This window comes from Eleutherodactylus coqui, chromosome 1 (assembly GCF_035609145.1).
Source record: "Eleutherodactylus coqui strain aEleCoq1 chromosome 1, aEleCoq1.hap1, whole genome shotgun sequence".
Taxonomy (NCBI): domain Eukaryota; kingdom Metazoa; phylum Chordata; class Amphibia; order Anura; family Eleutherodactylidae; genus Eleutherodactylus; species Eleutherodactylus coqui.
The window spans coordinates 491,291,620-491,309,541 of record NC_089837.1 but is presented as its reverse complement, the minus strand read 5'-3'; the positions used below and the strand labels follow the sequence as shown (position 1 = coordinate 491,309,541).

The following is a 17,922-nucleotide window of genomic DNA, read 5'->3' as shown; positions in this document are numbered from 1 at the left end:
TGCGGAATTCCACTGCGGAATTCCGCACCGTAAAATCACCCATCCTCACCCCACGGCATGCTCTGTTTGCCGCGGGTGTACGCGCGGACGGCTTCCATTGCAGTCAATGGAAGCCGTTCGTCACGCTATCTTCCGCTGTAGCACAGAGGAAGATAGCATGAAACCGCTTCCCCGCCTACCGCCGGCGCGTCATGTGACGCTGTGGGCGTGTCATGTGGCGTGGCCGGCGCGTCACGGCGAAGCGTCATGTAGGACGCCGGATCCGGAGGTAAGTATTGGGGTCTCTGGTGGGACGCCGTGACGGGCTCTGCCGCGGAATTCTGCGGCGGAGCCCGTCACGGCCGTGTGAAGCCGGCCTTAAAGAAGGCTCAAGGTACTTAGATATACTCCTTGTTGTTTTTAGCCGTTTAGTCGTTCACGACCCTCAGCGACCCTAAAGGCTCCCTCCATGTTTTTCGGTTTTGCATTGCTTCTTTCAGTTGTGAGATATCCATGCCAGTATTATCTCTGACAGTATCCGCCATCGTGTTCTTTGGCGCCGGGTCTTCTTTTCCCATTGATCTGTCCAAGCATTATAGATTTTTCTAACTACTCTGCTGGCATTACATGGCCAAAATCTGTGAGTCCTAGGCAACCTAAAAGTGTTATGCAGACCTTTTATAGCTCTTAGATAGGGTTATACACCAGTTTTAGGGTACTGATGAAGTTCCGATTTGGTTCAAACTAATTTGGACCAAACTGAACTTTTTGTCAAAATTCAGTGAACAGGCCTTACCGGACTTTTGAAAAGTTCACTCACCACTAGTAAGGAGTCTCCTGGACTTCACTTGCTGCCCTACAGACTCTGACTACACAGTTCTGCCATACAAATATGAGAATCTGAAGTGGTCATGTTTACTGCTATTATAGTCTATTGGGTCATCTTGTCGCTTTTGGTCACATTTCCCAGGCGAGCCGGCCATGAGATTTTTTTTTTACATTCAAGTGGGGGAAAATCAAGGTCAGTGCCCCTCTCAGAGTTCATTAATATCGTGTTTAGTGATAAATTGCTTAAGTTCTGCATTTTATCCTTGGAATAGTTGATAAAAGTCAGGAAATGCCTTTTTTCTGAAGACTTCCGGCACATGACTGGAATATTATAGACTGGTCACACTTTCCCAACTAAGAGCTGCTGTGCTTCTATTTCTGTCGACGGCCCATCCACAAATCTGTCAACGCGGCAGTAAATTTATTGTGGAACTTGAGAAAAATCTATATTTGTAATCAATATTTTGTATATGAAACACGACTGCAACTTACATGCCAAGTGAGATTTGTGATGCCGGAAGGATGGTCATTGGTCAAACAGTATTAAAATATATCGGAGCCTCAGAGAATATAACATTGATTGGACATTCACTCTCAGTAAATCTTTCTATTTTATTTGTTTTAGCATTTTTGGTTTTTTTTTTATATCTGATTTTTTTAAAATTTCTTTTAACATTAGAGAGTTATATATATAATTAACAGTCTAATAGAAAGTATGACTGAGCCATTCATTACTATAGAGAGTAACAGTTGTGCACAGTCAACTCCCCACTGAGAAAAGGGTCCCGGGCTCACAAGTTAGCAGGACTTCGAGAGGATTCATCAGATTCCATCCAGTCACACCTCCACTTAAAATTAAACTTAAAGGGGTTGTTACAAAATTAAAAGTTGCACCCTATCTACAGGATATGGGATAACTTGCTGCCTCTTCCCACCCGCATTGTGTAGACCAGTGTTTCCCCAACTCCAGTCCTCAGGGACCACCAACAGGTCATGTTTTCAGGATATCCTATGGTAAGAACAGCTGTGGCAATGTCTGAGGCACTGACAATAATTACATCACCTGTGCAACACTGAGGAAATCCTGAAAACATGACCTGTTGGCGGTCCCTGAGGACTGGAGTTGGGGAACACTGGTGTAGAGTGGCAGCTTTGCCCCTATACTGAAAACAGGAGAGAGTTGTCAGTCTATATGATGCAGATGGGGAGAGGGTGGAGCGTCCCATTCCCATGTCTTGGAACTTCATTCCGAGTCAAACTTCAAAGTGTTTTTATTCTGAACTGCCACAGTGTTCCAGAATAGAACACACATGGGAGGCACTGTGCAAAGCTGTCTGGGGTTCATGCTGCCCGTGGTTTAGGCACTGTGCATACCTGTCCCAAGGTCATGCTGTCCGTGGTTTGGGCACTGTGCATACCTGTCCCTCTTCTATGCTGCCCTTGGTTTGGGGACTGTGCATACCTGTCCCGGGTCTATGCTGCCCGTGGTTTGGGCACTGTGCATACCTGTCCGGGGTTCATGCTGCCCATGGTTTGGGCAATGTGCATACCTGTCCCGGGTCTATGCTGCCCGTGGTTTGAGCACTGTGCATACCTGTCCCGGGTCCATGCTGTCCGTGGTTTGGGCACTGTGCATTCCCCTCCCGGGTCCATGCTGCCCGTGGTTTGGGCACTGTGCATACCTGTCCCGGGTCCATGCTGCCATGGTTTGGGCACTGTGCATACCTGTCCCGGGTCCATGCTGCCATGGTTTGGGCACTGTGCATACCTGTCGCGGATCCATGCTGTCCGTGGTTTGGGCACTGTGCATACCTGTCCCGGGTCCATGCTGCCCGTGGTTTGGGCACTGTGCATACCTGTCCCGGGTCCATGCTGCCCGTGGTTTGGGCACTGTGCATACCTGTCCCCCTTCTATGCTGCCCCTGGCTTGGGACTGTGCATACCTGTCCGGGGTTCATGCTGCCCGTGGTTTGGGCACTGTGCATACCTGTCCCTCTTCTATGCTGCCCCTGGCTTGGGACTGTGCATACCTGTCCCAAGGTCATGCTGTCCGTGGTTTGGGCACTGTGCATACCTGTCCCAGGTCTATGCTGCCCCTGGTTTGGGCACTGTGCATACCTCTCCAAGGTCTATGCTGCCCCTGGTTTGGGCACTGTGCATACCTCTCCAAGGTCATGCTGCCCGTGGTTTGATGATTGCTGTGATAAAGGGTTGTATTTCATCTTGTATTTTTGCATTTGAAAAAATTACAAAATTTTTTTTTAGTTAATCATCAGAAAAAATTCTCTACATAATTTGGTAAATTTCTGCTAAGTTAAAATAAAAAAATAATTTAGCTTTATTGTTCCATTTGCTTAAAGCTTTTTTTATAACTATTATTATTATTATTATAACATTGTAGATCCAGAATGCCAACGATGTTCTAATATCCCCACTGGAGAAGTTTCGTAAAGAACAGATTGGTGCAGCAAAGGTAGGTCGCTTGGAAATAGTTGAATTTAATGTGAAATAGTGTTGTTAACTTACGCTTTAACCCTTTCCAATCCAATTTCTAGCCTGGTTTTCCTAGGGGCTTACTCTTTTTCTGCTGTTATACAACTGCGCTATATGCTGGCTAAAGCCAGTACTGCATGAGGTGACATGTTGGATAGGCTCTGACAGCAGAGAGGCTGGCAATATACAGTAAGAGAACCCCGACGGACGTCTTCCAACATCGGAGCTGTACAGCCTTAAATTATAATGTCTTCAGAGGTCAGACAGTGGATTGGAAAGGGTTAAGTTCTATACTTCATTTTTTAAAATATTTTTTATAAATTGATAAAAAATTGTATTAGATATGTTGTGTAAGGTATAAAACCATCACATGCTCCTTTCCATCTCAGTGTGATAGGTCAGAGGGGGGAACCTCCACCCATCAGACATTTGTGACGTATCATATCATTATTGTTATGTATGTCCGGTTTGGTACTATGAAGTTTGCAACCCTTCCCCTAGATAGATAGATACAGCACATAAATACAGCACCGGAATCAAGCCCATAACATAAATAGAGCATAGATATTAGATAGTTAGATAGATAGATAAATAGATATGAAATGATAGATAGATATTAGATAGATAGATATTAGATAGATAGATAGATAGATAATCTCTAGTAGATGAATAAGGACTCTGTCTATATTAAATTATTAGCTAAATGAGACAGTAAGAACTGCTTATAACATATACAGAGCACCAAAACTAAGTTCATAACATAAATGCAACACCAGAATCAAGCTTATAAGATACATACAGCACCAGAACCAAGCTCAGCACATAAATACAGCACCAGAATCAAGCCCATAACATCAATAGAGCACCAAAATGAAGCTCATAACCTAAATAGAACAGCCGTATCATGCTTTTAACATAAATAGAGCATCAGAATCAAGCTTATAACATTAATGGAGCATGAAAACCAAGCTCATAACATGAAAACTACACCAGAACCAACCTCAGTAAACAAATACAGCTACAGAACCAAGCTTATAACATTAATACAGCACCAGAACCAAGCTCGTAACATAAATACAGTAACAGAACTAAGCTATGATTTTGTGGGGTCCTGATGGGCTGACAGCAATGCCTCGGAACATCAGAGGGGAGGAGATGGAGTCAGGAGGTAGACAGCTCATGCAGCTCCACAAAATATTAAGGAAGATCATCTGGATGGCGATCCCCCTAATCTTACATCTGTTTGGTGCCCCACCCTACAAGCTAGTGACCAGCGCTCTGTGTGACTGCACGGTTCACATATAGCTAAGGCTGGCCCTGTATATGGGCAGCATGCATCCTACGGTATGTGTGAGTGGCTCTTGTGTGGCATGTAGCAAGCATGTAAGTGGTCTACGAGTAGCACATGTCTCTCAAGTGACTGGTTTATTTCCTACATGTAAGTGGTGAATGATGTGACATGTGCATGCAATCTGTCCAACAAGAGTGGTTCATGAAGGCGTCCTACACACTTCTTACACTGGGGACGCTCTGCAGTCTGTTTTATCCTCATATGAGCCCATGGGGGAGAAACAGGGGCGTACCTATAGAGGATGCAGGGGATGCGGTTGCACCCGGGTCCAGGAGCCTTAGGGGGCCCATAAGGCCTCTCTTCTCCATATAGGGAACCCAGTACTATGAGTAAAGCATTATAGTTGGGGGCCCTGTTACAAGTTTTGCATCGGGGCCCGGGAGCTTCAAGTTAAGCCTCTGGGGGAAAAAGTTCATTTTGATGGTCCACATCCAGACTGAACAGGCCACTGACATTGTGCTTCACCAAGACTTTAGACTAACGGATGATATAATGCTTACCATTCATTTATCATTGTCTGTCTACGGCCATTTCTCTGGTTCATTAAGAAAACCGTTTTAATGAGCTTATTCGTTAAATGATTGAGGCATGGCTGGCAGGAAGCCTACATTTCTACCAAACCATGAGGCTCACCTAGGTAATGTGTGCTCTTCCATCAGCGCTCGGCATTTGGCCGTGTCATGGAGCTAATGCAGCAGAAGAGATTTATAAATGGTCCTTAGACTATCAGGAAATAGTCATACAGGCTGTTTGGATTATTCCCATCGTAACTCCGGTCTGAAGCGTTATTTAATGTTACGATTGTGAACTTAGTGATAAGCGCTTTAATCATTCTCCTTGTCTCCGGGGGACTCTAATGCCGAGAAGAACTCAAAAATAATCTGTCTTCCGCTCTTGTATAATGTGATGGGGTGATATTTTTGATCCCTACACACCATTGTGGCAGGCGGGAAAAATATCATCAAGTGAGGAAATAAATCATCATTCTGGAGTTTCCTAATCTGGCCTTTATTGCAGTTCATTGATTCATATTCTTAAAGGGATGCTTAAAGGGATTTTCTGCTTTTATGTCAATATTTACTATCATATAATGAAACATTCTACAACTTTCCAAGTTCGTCATTACCTCTCAAGGTATGTTCCACATCTAATAGTCCATTATCTTATTTACTAATACACCCATACGGTCTTCAATTAATCCCATCACGTTGCTGCCCTTTTTTTTTATTTTTTTATTTTTTCTATCCCCACTTTCAAAAAAACCTAAACTTTATTTTTCTGGTTACACGGCCACATGAGGGCAGAACAAGTTTGTATTTTTCAATGGTCACATTTAACGTACCATATAATGTATTGGGAAACTTTTAAAAAACTTGGGTGAAATAGAAAGTGAACCCCGCAATTGTGCCTTTTGGGGATGTGGGGGGGGGGGGGGGGGTTTACAGCATTTACGGTGCCGTAAAAATGACAGGTTCTCTTTATTCTGTGGGTCACTGTGATTAAGGTAGATCTAAAAAGAAGGCAGCGTCCACATCGCTGTATATGGCTAAAATCGACTTTCTTCCCCCAGGTCCATGGTGGCAACGTTTCGATCTCTGTGGAGATTTTAGCCATATATAGCAGTGTGAACTCTGCCTTCTTTTTAGATCTACTGGAACTCCGGGGTGGATCAGGTCCAATGCTGGACTGGGCTGGCGTCTCGTCTACATATCTCCTACAAGGAGGACTGGTGTGTATGTGGAGAACTATGACAGCTGTCGCCACAGGCGTAACTTGAAGATTCAGGGCCCCAATGCAAAATCTGTAACAGAGACCCCCAACTATAATGCTTTATTCATACTACTAGGCTCCCTATATGGAGAAGATGGGCCTTATGGGCCCCCTAAGGGTTCTGGGCCCGGGTGCAACCGCCTCCCCGGCACCCCCTATAGTTACGCCCCTGGCTGTGGCAAAGGATTTCTTCATCTCTGCGGGGAGTCCCTTGTCACTGAATACTGTGACAACACTGCACTGGTCACAGCACTCAGCCAATCACAGGCAGCACTTGGCTGAGTGTTCAGCCAATCAGATACAGCCCTTTCAGCAGGCTGAAAGAGATTCAGAGCAGTGCAGGGAGAAGGCACAGCTGGACGCGCCTGAGCCCCGGCAGCTGCGGAGAGGTGAGTATAGATTTTTTTATTTTTAACACATTCTAGGGATGATTTTCAGGGAAGGGCTTATATTTAACGCCCTTCCCTGAAAAATCCTTGCAGGGCTTGCAGGCAGCCCATTGCTTTCAATGGAGTCGGCTGTAGCGCCGGCTCCATTGAATTCAATGGGAAAACATTGAGGTCCTCTGCCACAGCTGTCACAGATGTGACAGCGGAATTCTTCAGTCTAGTGGAGATTAAGAAATCCCCTGTCACAGCTGTGGCAGGGGATTCTTTACTGCCCGTGGGGAGTCCCCTTGTCGCTGAACACTGTGACAGTGCTGTCACAGTGTTCAGTGACAAGGGGACTCCCCCCGCTGGGGAATATTGACACGCACCACAGACCTATGGTGCACGCATGTCCTATGTTTTGCAGGTACGTGCGTTTGCATACCTGTAAAACATGGACATGTGAACACATCATAGTAAACGAATGGTTCTAATAGGAGCGTGTTTTTGTGCGCACATAAACACGCTCATCTGAATCCACCCTAAATGGGGTACTGCTAGAGAAAAGTGATATGGAAAAAGACCTAGGGGTACTAGTGGACTGTAGACTTAACTGGAGCAATCAATGCCAGTCAGCTGCTACAAAGGCAAAATATATGTCTTGGGGTGCATTAAAAGAGGTATAGGGGCGAGAGACGAGCACATTATTTTTCCACAAAATGGGAGGACGGGAAGGGAGGACTGAAATACCCAGAGAGGCTATCAAAATTGGGATTATTCACCCTGGAAAAAAGACAGTTAAGGGGCGACCAAATAACTACCGGTATGTATAAATACATGAGGGGACGATACAAGGATCTCTCCCATGATCTGTTTATATCCAGGAGTGCGACGGTAACGAGAGGACATCTGCTACGTCTAGAAGAAAGCAGGTTTCATCACCAACACAGAAAAGGGTTCTTTACTGTAAGAGCAGTGAGCCTATGGAACTCTCTGCCTGAGGACATTGTGATGGCAAAATCCATAGAGGAGTTTAAGAGGGGACTAGATGCCTTTCTAGAGCGCCATGATATTTCAGGATATAAACATTAGGTGGCCAGCGGGGTTGTTGATCCGAATCTTGGAGTCAGGTAGGAACTTTCAAATGTTGATCCAAGGATTATTCTGACTCCCATTATGGAGTCGGAAAGGAATTTTTTCCCCCATTGGGGATTTGTTTGACGTCCTCTACATCAACAAGGGGGGTGGGAGGCTGAACTAGATATGCATTGTCTCCCCTCAGCCTAACATACTATGTTACTAAATAGCCTAGGACCTGTCAGGATGTGTTGGGGACTGGAAAGCTGGGTGTGCATGCTGGCACTTTAAGAGAGGGACTGTGCATGTGCATACACATTATGGGGAGCAGGAAACTGACAGAAGATGTGGTGTCTACCACTGACAATGCAGAGGACAAGACAACGGCCAAGACTGATGGCAGGAGAAGGTAATGAATGCCACCAGCCATGACCAGCGGACATAATTTTAATATTTTTTTTGTATATTAGGAGCACGCAATGGTCTAAAATAAACAAGCTAAAATAAATGAACCTTATGCATCTGCCACACATCCCCGACTCTCTCATTCTCTCTTCTGCATACTGTTTACACGCTGCAGTGTTGAAGTTCTTTATATATATGTAATCATTGTAGCCAGTCAATGTGTATGTCTGAGGCCAGTTTTTGGCTGCACTGAAAACATATGTTTACGGATTCTGGTTTTCTCACGTAATGAGAAATGTATATGAGTTGTATATGTAAATGGTAACATTTAACATACCATATAATGAAACTCTAAGGGGGGGGGGCAAAGTGGGAAAACCCCCACAATTGCACCATTTTTATGGCATTCATGGTGTAGTAAAAATGACACATTCTCTTAATTCTGTGATTCAGCATGAGTACAGAAATTCCAAATTTATATTATGTGTATATATATATATATATATATATATATATATATATATATATATATATATTAATACTTTAAATAAAATATAATACCTTAACAAAAAAAATAGCTTTCTGTTGCCATCATTTCACCCCCCTTACCCTTATAGTTTTTCCATCGATAGGACTGTGTGAGAGCTTGTTTCTTGCGGGGGAACCTGTGATTTGTAATGGTACCATTTTGGGGAGCATAAGACTTTTTGTTAGCTTTGTATTCTATTTTTTTTCTTGGAGATTCTGCCAGAATTACTAATGTGATATTTTAGTATACTGGCTAATTATTTTATTTTTTTGGATGCGATGACTTTTTTTAACTTTTAATATTTTTTATTTTTAAAATAATTTAAAAAATATTTATTTTATCTTTATTTCACTTATTTTTATTTTTTTAGTCCCCATAGGGTACTTGAACTTGTGATTGTCTGATTTCTTATACAGTACAATGCAATACTACAGTATTGCATTATACTAAATTTTAACAGCCTGCTGATTAAAGACATGATGCAGGCAAGTCTTTAATATTCAAACAGTCATGGCTGCCCTGGGGCATATATCTATATTACACTCAAGTTCGGCAGTATGGAGCAATTCCAGCAACCTCATTGGTTCTGATTCACAATTCCAGCAACCTCATTGGTTGTTTGGCTTGTCTGATTCAACCTCATTGGTTGTTTGGGTTCCCTGATTCAACCTCATTGGTTGTTAGTGCCAAACTTGAGTGTAATGTAGATATATGCAGCCCTGGGGACTTTTAGAATTCCCCAGGCTGCCATGAGAACCGGATGGTACCCCAGTGATCTCAGCGGGTCACATCCTCCATTTAGCACCTAAGCATAGCTTGTACAGCTAAAAGTAGGTGGCAGAGTCTCTTTAAGTTTCAAGATAATTTTTACTATCTTCACACATTGCTTATGCATGCTTTGCAGACATACAGATGATTATTATGATCTCAACATGACATCATCCATAACTTGAAAATGGTTGTGGGTATTGAAAGAATGACTGCAACTATCAATTTCTGATGAAATTCCACTCTTAAATCATGTCTGCCATGACTGCCTTTCCATTAACCTTTCTTGTGCTGAATCCACGATGGCCGCCATTAAGATGGCGAAGACAGGTACAACCATAATGCCAAAAAGTTTTTTTCCCACCTTAGTGTTTTACAAAGTTTCCAACTTGTATCTCTTTTTATTCAGAAGATATTCTGGGTGGCCCTGATGCCTGAATCACCCTGTAGAACCAGCCAAATGCAACGTCAAGCGGCACAAATCCCTCCCTGACTGTGCTACAATGTATCCTTGTAGGTCAAATATATCAGTCAGACCATTTAACTGACAAATGATTGCTTAGCCTGCAAACATTGTTGCAAACCCTCTACAGTAAGAACTATCAGGTCTGAACAGATCTAAGCCTGTGAATATACATTAGCATTTACTGACAATAAGCAGAGTTCTTAAAAACGGCGATGAATTAAAGCACAAAGACAATTAAAAAGTTATAGACGTTTCCCCTAACTTTACAGTGACTAATGATCTCAGACATCCAACACCATGGAGTCCTGCAGTAGTCAATGAGCTATAGGTTTCCTGTGAATGGTGCTGTAGATTGAAAACAGGATGCAAGACTCGCCCGCCAAAACGAATGCAGAAATCCCAGGAACTCCGGAGGGATCCGACTGGTAGGACTGGTTGCCTTATTTGGTCAGTGGAGTTTGTGGTCCACAGCTGGTTATATCGATGAGCTCATCCCTGCGTGGGCCAAAATCCTGTGATTCGTTCTATCTGTCCAGTCTGTTAAACATTATTTTCTTCTAGAGCCCCTTGACCTCCACTAAAATTCTGCGGAACATCAAAGGACACAGAGACACATTTACGCACCATAGAAATAACTGAGACCAAATTGGGTTTTCTGTTTGAATGATGTTTTGTAGCTTTTTTAGATTGATGAGCTGTTTGCATTTCTTTCTCTCTAATTGGTAACTTAAGGGATAAAACGGAAGAACTGGGAGACAGAAATAGCTGCCGGAGGCTCGGCGTGTATATTATTGGGGGCATTGGCCGGCATGCATGGGAAACAAGTAGTGGAAGAGAGCTTTCCCAAGTGCTAAGAGCTGATTACCAGTTGTCTCTTTAAATCCATGTTGTCCGTGTCACCTGGTGGGTCATTGTACTGGATGTTGCAGAGACATCTCACCCTGGGCATATAAGTGGCGCAACCAATCACTGCTTGCATTGGTGAGGTCTGCAAACGCAGGTCATTATTGTGGCGGCCAGTGCAACATTTCTTATTGGGGAGAGCAGCACCATTGCTGCTGGAAATATGAGGTACAGGTGTATTCAGCACTAACTTGACTGTCATGGTGTGCTGCATCATTATCGTAGCGCACATATGCTATTTGCAGTTCGCAGTCAGTAGACTACAATGGGTTATACAAACAGTTGTACACTGTTTTTGCAAAAAAGATAAAAAAACCATTAAGTATCAATAAATATATAGATATATTTGGTACACAACTAGCTATACACGTTAGCAGTACCCATTCCAGACTCATCTTAAAGTGTCCCTAACTTTTCAAATAATTTGTGCTTATATGATAGCCAGTTTGAGAATTAGCAAAACTGCTATGTACTTAATTTACCTAAAATAACGTTTTTGTGTTTAAAAATACTGAAGTGCTGCCTCCCTTCCATCTGCCTAGCTGTCCATTGTCTACTAGCTCTGGGTTGACAGGAGGAAGCTAGGACAGCAGAGCAGGGGATGATTCATCAGTGCTCAATGACCTGTATGTAGAGAGGAGGAGGAGGAGACGTTCACACAATGAGAGCCGCAAGTAGAGCAATGGCGTGATCTGCTTTTTATACACTGCTAAGTCTTTCTGTACATTCCTGCCTGATGTGTGCCACGTGTCATTTGTTTGTAAAGTGTCACTTTTGGCTAAGTGTGTAGCAGTTGTGCAATGGCAGGTAGACTGGGCAGGAGACAGGTACGCTACATACACTACCTTACCAAAATGCATTACTTTTACTATAGCTTCTGTACTCCTGCTTCACAGCTCACAACTAGTGCCCACCTTCAGTGCACTACATCCACATCAGCCCCTCTCTTCTTTCCTCGCCCATGCACACTTCACAGGAACTTCTCACTTTCCTTAGCCGAAACAGAAAAGAGAAACATTGCTCCCACAAATCTCTCAGCCATCTTCTCGCACCCTCTATCCTCCTACTACTAGCAGCGGGAAACATCTCTCCGAACCCTGGCCCACCTTTTATTTCCACTAGCGGTAACGTATTTGGCCCTCTAAGAAACCCCTCTGATCCAGTTTCCATTCGCTGTTCACCCTCTCCTGTCTCCTTTAAATGTGCACCCTGAAACTGTCAGTCACCATGCAGTAAACGCCCCACCATCCATGATGACTTCATGACAAAATCTCTAAACCTTCTGGTTCTCATAGAGATATGGATCCAACTGTCTTACACCGCTTCCCTCGCTGCCCTCTCTTATGTTGGCTTACACCTCTCCCATACCCCCAGACCTGAGGACGTGCATGGTGGAGGAGTAGGTGTTCTTCTATCTCAAAGAATCATAGAATGGTAGAGTTAGAAGGGACCTCCAGGGTCATCTGGTCTAACCCCCTGCTCAGTGCAGGAAGGTACATCTCCACAATACACCTTCCAGGTCATGACCCCCGAAAACAAAAAGCATTATTCTTCTTTTAAAACTCTGCTCCAGTCCTGGATTGAACCAGATGATTAATCAGAATCTGGAAGACGAGTCATTATCTTGATCTTTATAATGTTCTCAGACTATTCTGGAACAGTTTTTGAGTGGGGCAGTATCCTGCTAAAAGAGGGCAAAGCCATTAGGAAATGCCGCTAGCATGAAGCGGGTACTTGCCTGTACAATGATTAGGTAGGTGGTACATGCCACATCCACATGATGCTAAGACCCAAGGTTTCTCAGAAGAACATTGCCAAGAACGTCACACTGCCTCCAATGGTTTGTCTTCTTCCCGCAGTGCATGCTGGTGCCATCTCTTCCCAGGTAAGTAATGCACACGCCTGGCTGTCTACATGATGCAATCATCATACCAGTCCACCTTCTTCCATTGCTCCATAGTCCCCTTCTGATTCTCAGGAACCCATTGTAGGCGCTATCAGCGGTGGACAGGGCTCAGTATGTGGACTCTGATCAGTCTGTGTCTGACACCATTTTATCATAGTCAGCAGTAATATTTTCAGCAGTTTTCGGTACAGTACCGGTCGAGACGGGCTAGCCAATATGCATCAATGAGTCTCAGCACCCATGACCTGGTTCTCTTGTTTGGCGTCTTTGCACACTTTTCCGTAGATACTAATGACTATATACTAGGAGCACCCCCTAAGGTCTGTGGAGATGCTCTGTCAGAGTCCATCTACCCATCACAATTTAGCCCTTGTCAGATCTTACACTTGTCCATTCTTCCTGCATCAAAAACATCAGCACTTCAAACACTGACTAGTTCCGAACTGTCTGATATCTCTCCCCCCCCCCCCCCCCCCCCCGGCCGGCACCATAGTTACCAGAAAAACAGTGTTATTCACTTCACCTGTCAGTGGCTTTAACCCTTTCCTGGCGTATACCATACATTCGCAGCGCACGTTGCGTGTCTTTACAGACACCCACTGAGACATGTTAGGTGTCTATATACAGGGAGCCGGACCTGCTCCATATACAGTGGGTGATAACTGTCTTTGACAGCTGAGACCCTCCCCACAACAACAATCAGAGATAACTCCACTGTTCTGCTATCACCGCTATTAACCGTTTAAATGCAGCTTTCAGTTCTGGCCCCTGAGTCTGTCAGAACCATTTCCAGACGCTTGGTTAAAGGATATTCCGTCTCACAGCGCCCACTACATGTACGGCCTTTGACCCCCACCATCACCTCCTTAAGCAGTAATGTGAACAACGAAACTGGGCACCAAGGAGGGGAATTCGGTTATCTTCCGTGATGAATTCGGGTTTACTTTGGGCACTTACGATGGTTGTTTTTTGTATCTGGAGATCTCAGGGTGAACACCTCACTCCTGCCTTTGCTGTGGAGCGGTACACTGCCCCCACTGCTGGTGTGATGGTCTGGGGGCCATGAGATACGATAGTGGTCCCCCATAGTAGTGGTATGAGGGACAATGACAGCTCAGCGATATGTTCAGGACATCCTGCAGCCACATGTGTTCCTCCCATGGCAGCTTCCAGCAGGATAATGCTCGGCCGCACACACAAGGATGTCACAGGAGCCTCCACAACATTGTCACACTTCCATGGCTGCCCGGTCACCAGATTTATCGCTCATGTATGGGACTATCTGGGATGCCCACTTCAACAGCCTACGAGTTTACATGATCTAGAGGCTCAGTTACAGAAAATGCAGACTCATATGCCACAGGATAAAATACAAAACCTGTATGCCTCCATGCCTGCCTGTATCACATCTTGCATCCTAGCTCGAGGTCACCCAACAAGGTACTAGAGCCTACATGCCCTCTCATATCACATCTTGTATCCAAGCTAGAAAGGGCCCAACAGAGTACTGGAGCCTCCATGCCCACCCGCATCACATCATGTATCCAAGCTAGAGGCGGTACACCAGGGTACTAGAGCCTCCATGCCCGCCTGTAATATATCTTGTATCCAAGCTAGAAGCAACCCAACAGGGTACTAGAGCCTCCATGCCTGCCCGCATCACATCATGTATCCAAGCTAGAGGTGGTACAACAGGGTACTAGAGCCTCCATGCCCGCCTGTATTACTTCTTGTATCCAAGCTAGAGGTGGTACAGCAGTGTACTGGAGCCTCCATGCCTGTCCATATCACATATTGTATCCCAGCTACAGGTGGTACAACAGGGTAGTAGAGCCTCCATGCCCATCGGTATTACATATTGTATCCAAGCTAGAGGCGGTACAACAGGGTACTAGAGCCTCTCTACAAGTATAACATTTTTCTCTGATATTGTAATCACTTACTTATATCAAGGTTACAATCACACAGAGAGAGTGTTATTGGATTCCAACAACTCCTTCTAGGGGAGGGATTGTTTTGACATAATATATATGTATATATGCAATGAAAACACTTTTCCCAGTCATCAATTAAAAAAATGAGAAAACGGTGTGACTACATTCGCAAAAGTCCAGATTCTTAAAATATCAGATTATTAATCTTGCATGGTGAAGATTATCAGAAAGACATATACACAATGCCAAAATTGTGCTTGTTTGATCACTCCATAGGTAAGATAAAATTGAATAAAACTGCGATCAGAAAGTTGTATGCACCCCAAATGATATGAATAAAAATTGCAAAAAAACAGCCCCACTGTACCCGATTGACACAAAAATTAAAAAAAAAAAGATGTCGAGGTGAAAAGATGGTGACGGAAAGCAACGTTTTAAAGGTGTTAAATTCTTTAAGTTAGTTTTACACAAAAAAAATCTATTTGGTATTGCCGTAATCATACTGACCCACAGAATAAAGCTGATATGTCATTTTACAGCATTTTGAAGTTCATTAAAGCGAACCCCTAAAAAAATAGCACAATTGCTTTTTGTCCATTTCTCACCACCTAGTTTTAAAAAGATTTCCAGTACATTATATGGTATATTAAATCGTACCATTGACAAATACAACTCATCCCACAAAAAACAATTACAGCGCATGTCGCACCGGCGGTGTCACATGACACGCCGGCAGCGTCATATGGCGTGGTGGGCGGGGCGCGTATTCACGATATACTTCTGCTGTGCTACAGCGGAATTATAGCATGACGGGCGGCTTCCATTGACTACAATGGAAGCTGCCCGCGGCAAATAGGAAATGCCGCGGGAAATTTCACGCTGCCAAATTCCGCAGCATGTACATTGAGCTATTATGTACCATAGAACCGAATAGCGGCAGTGAAACACCGCGGAATTTCGCCGCGTAAAACACGGCGGAAATCCGGCCCTGGTCATTAGCCCTAAGTGGGGATGGAAAAAAACCCAATGAGAAACCAAAAGGGCTGCAGCAGGAAGGGGGTTAATATTATGGCTGATGGGACTATGTGTATATGTAAATATCTCAGTTTAATTATTTTACTATTCTCCTCGTTCACTTTATTGAACTGTCGCTGACCCCCTGAAATCATGTCTGTTTGGTATCCTAATCTTTATGAGATCAGAATCTAAAGCTGCTAATAATATGCCGCTATGATCATTCATTAACGTGAATCCCCTGGCCTGGCGTTACTACGGATTAATAAATAATCCGCTATGTATTAAATGTAATGAAATGGCGGCTATACTCCTATCGGCGTCTGGACTGAATCCCCTCGTCTTGTGATTTTAACTCTTCTAAGTCTTCAGCTATATGAAATAATACAATAATTTAGAATAAGATTTGAAGGACTGAAGGAAATGTCAAAAATAAATATATAAATATAATATATCAAATATACAACCAGCTAAATGATAACCCCGTCTCCTACCACTCCCTTCTTGATTTTAAATGGAAGATAAACGTAATCCTAATTTTTAGTTTGTGCACAAATAACATTCGTAAAGGAATTGTCTGAGTGGTTCTTCTATATAAATAAATAGCAAAACGGATAATACTAAAAGTGTTGGCCCTTTAATAAATAATGTAGGAAAAATTGTAGAAGGTGATGAGGAGAAAACAAATTGTTTAAGTACTTTTTTCTACAGTGTATTCACAGAGGAAAATTAAATGTCAGATGAGATGCAGAGTGATAAAGTAAACTCTCCACTAAATGTCACCAGTCTAACACAGGAAGATGTACCAAGCTGCCTTAAAAAGATTAAAATAGACAAATTGTTGGGTCCCGATGGCATACACCCCAGGGTTATAAGGGAATTAAGTATTGTGATAGGCAGATCCTTGTTTCTTATATTTACGGACTCTATAATGATGGGATTTGTTCCACTGGATTGCCAATGTGGCACCAATATTGAAAAAGAGGTCAAAAAGTAAACCTGGAAACTACAGGCGAGTAAGTCTTACTTCTATTGAAGGTAAAATGTTTGAAGGGTTTCTAAGAGATACTATCCTGGAGTGCCTCAAGGAAAATAGCTGTTTAATCCTATGTCAGAATGGGTTTATGAGGGGTCGCTCCTGTCAAAACAATCTGTTGTTCTTCTATGAAGGGGTAATGTTACGTTTGTGTGGGCCAATAAGCACAAGGCTCACACTAACATTCCCAAAAAGGTGGGGATACCACAAACACGGGGTCCTAAAACGGAATTCAGACTAGACGTGCTTTCGGAAACACCAACTGGACAGAGAACTGCATACTGCAGACTGAACTCACAGACAGCCATAGCATAGGACAAACGACCAACACACTCACCAAACATCCCTGCACGCTAAAGCAGAAGTCACTTAAGCCGCAAGCCCACCGATCAAGGGTCCTTGTGTGTTGTGGTCCCTACTCTAACAAGATAAATGATCCAGGAGCACCAGACACAGTTCACACAGCAAGCTGCAACAGCACAGACAACAGGAAACAAGTCACACAGCACCTGCAACAGCACAGACAACAGGGCACATCACACAGCAAGCTGCACAGAACAGACAACATGACTGCTTACCCTGGACACAAAACAGACACTGCCAGAAGCTGGGTATTTAGGTGAGCAAAGACTCGGGGGATTGGCTAGCAGGAGATCACCACACCCAGCCAGCACAATCATTCCACACCTGTGGGGCTGTGCTGCTAGAAACCCATGTGGTAAAACAGATTCCAGCCAGCACTACCCTTACAGGTAAGTTCTAGACTGGACCAGGGAGAGTCACTGGATCTTGTATATCTGGACTTTTTCAAAGTTTTTGATACTGTGCCGCATAAAAGGTTTGTATATGAAATGAGAATGCTTGGCCTGGGCTAGAATGTGTGTAAGTGTGTAAGTAACTGACTCAGTGATAGAAAGCAGAGGGTAGTTATAAATGTTACATACTCTAATCGGGTCACCGTTACTAGTGGGGGCAGTATTGGGCCCTATTCTTTTTAATATACTTGTTAATGAGCTGGTAGAAGTATTGCACAATAAAATAGCAATATTTGCAGATGATACAAAACTATATAAAGTAATTAAAGGGGTTTTCCAG

At 43.6% G+C, this 17,922-nt stretch overlaps 1 protein-coding gene across 1 annotated transcript in view; it reads left to right on the top strand.

The window, feature by feature from the left end:
* Nucleotides 1–17,922, top strand: part of ARHGAP42 (Rho GTPase activating protein 42) — a 289,629-nt gene that overhangs the window by 159,034 nt on the left and 112,673 nt on the right. The window contains exon 4 of the mRNA XM_066586582.1: nucleotides 3,209–3,280. Within this exon, the coding sequence (XP_066442679.1) occupies nucleotides 3,209–3,280 (72 nt within the window). The remainder of the gene's footprint in view (nucleotides 1–3,208; nucleotides 3,281–17,922) is intronic.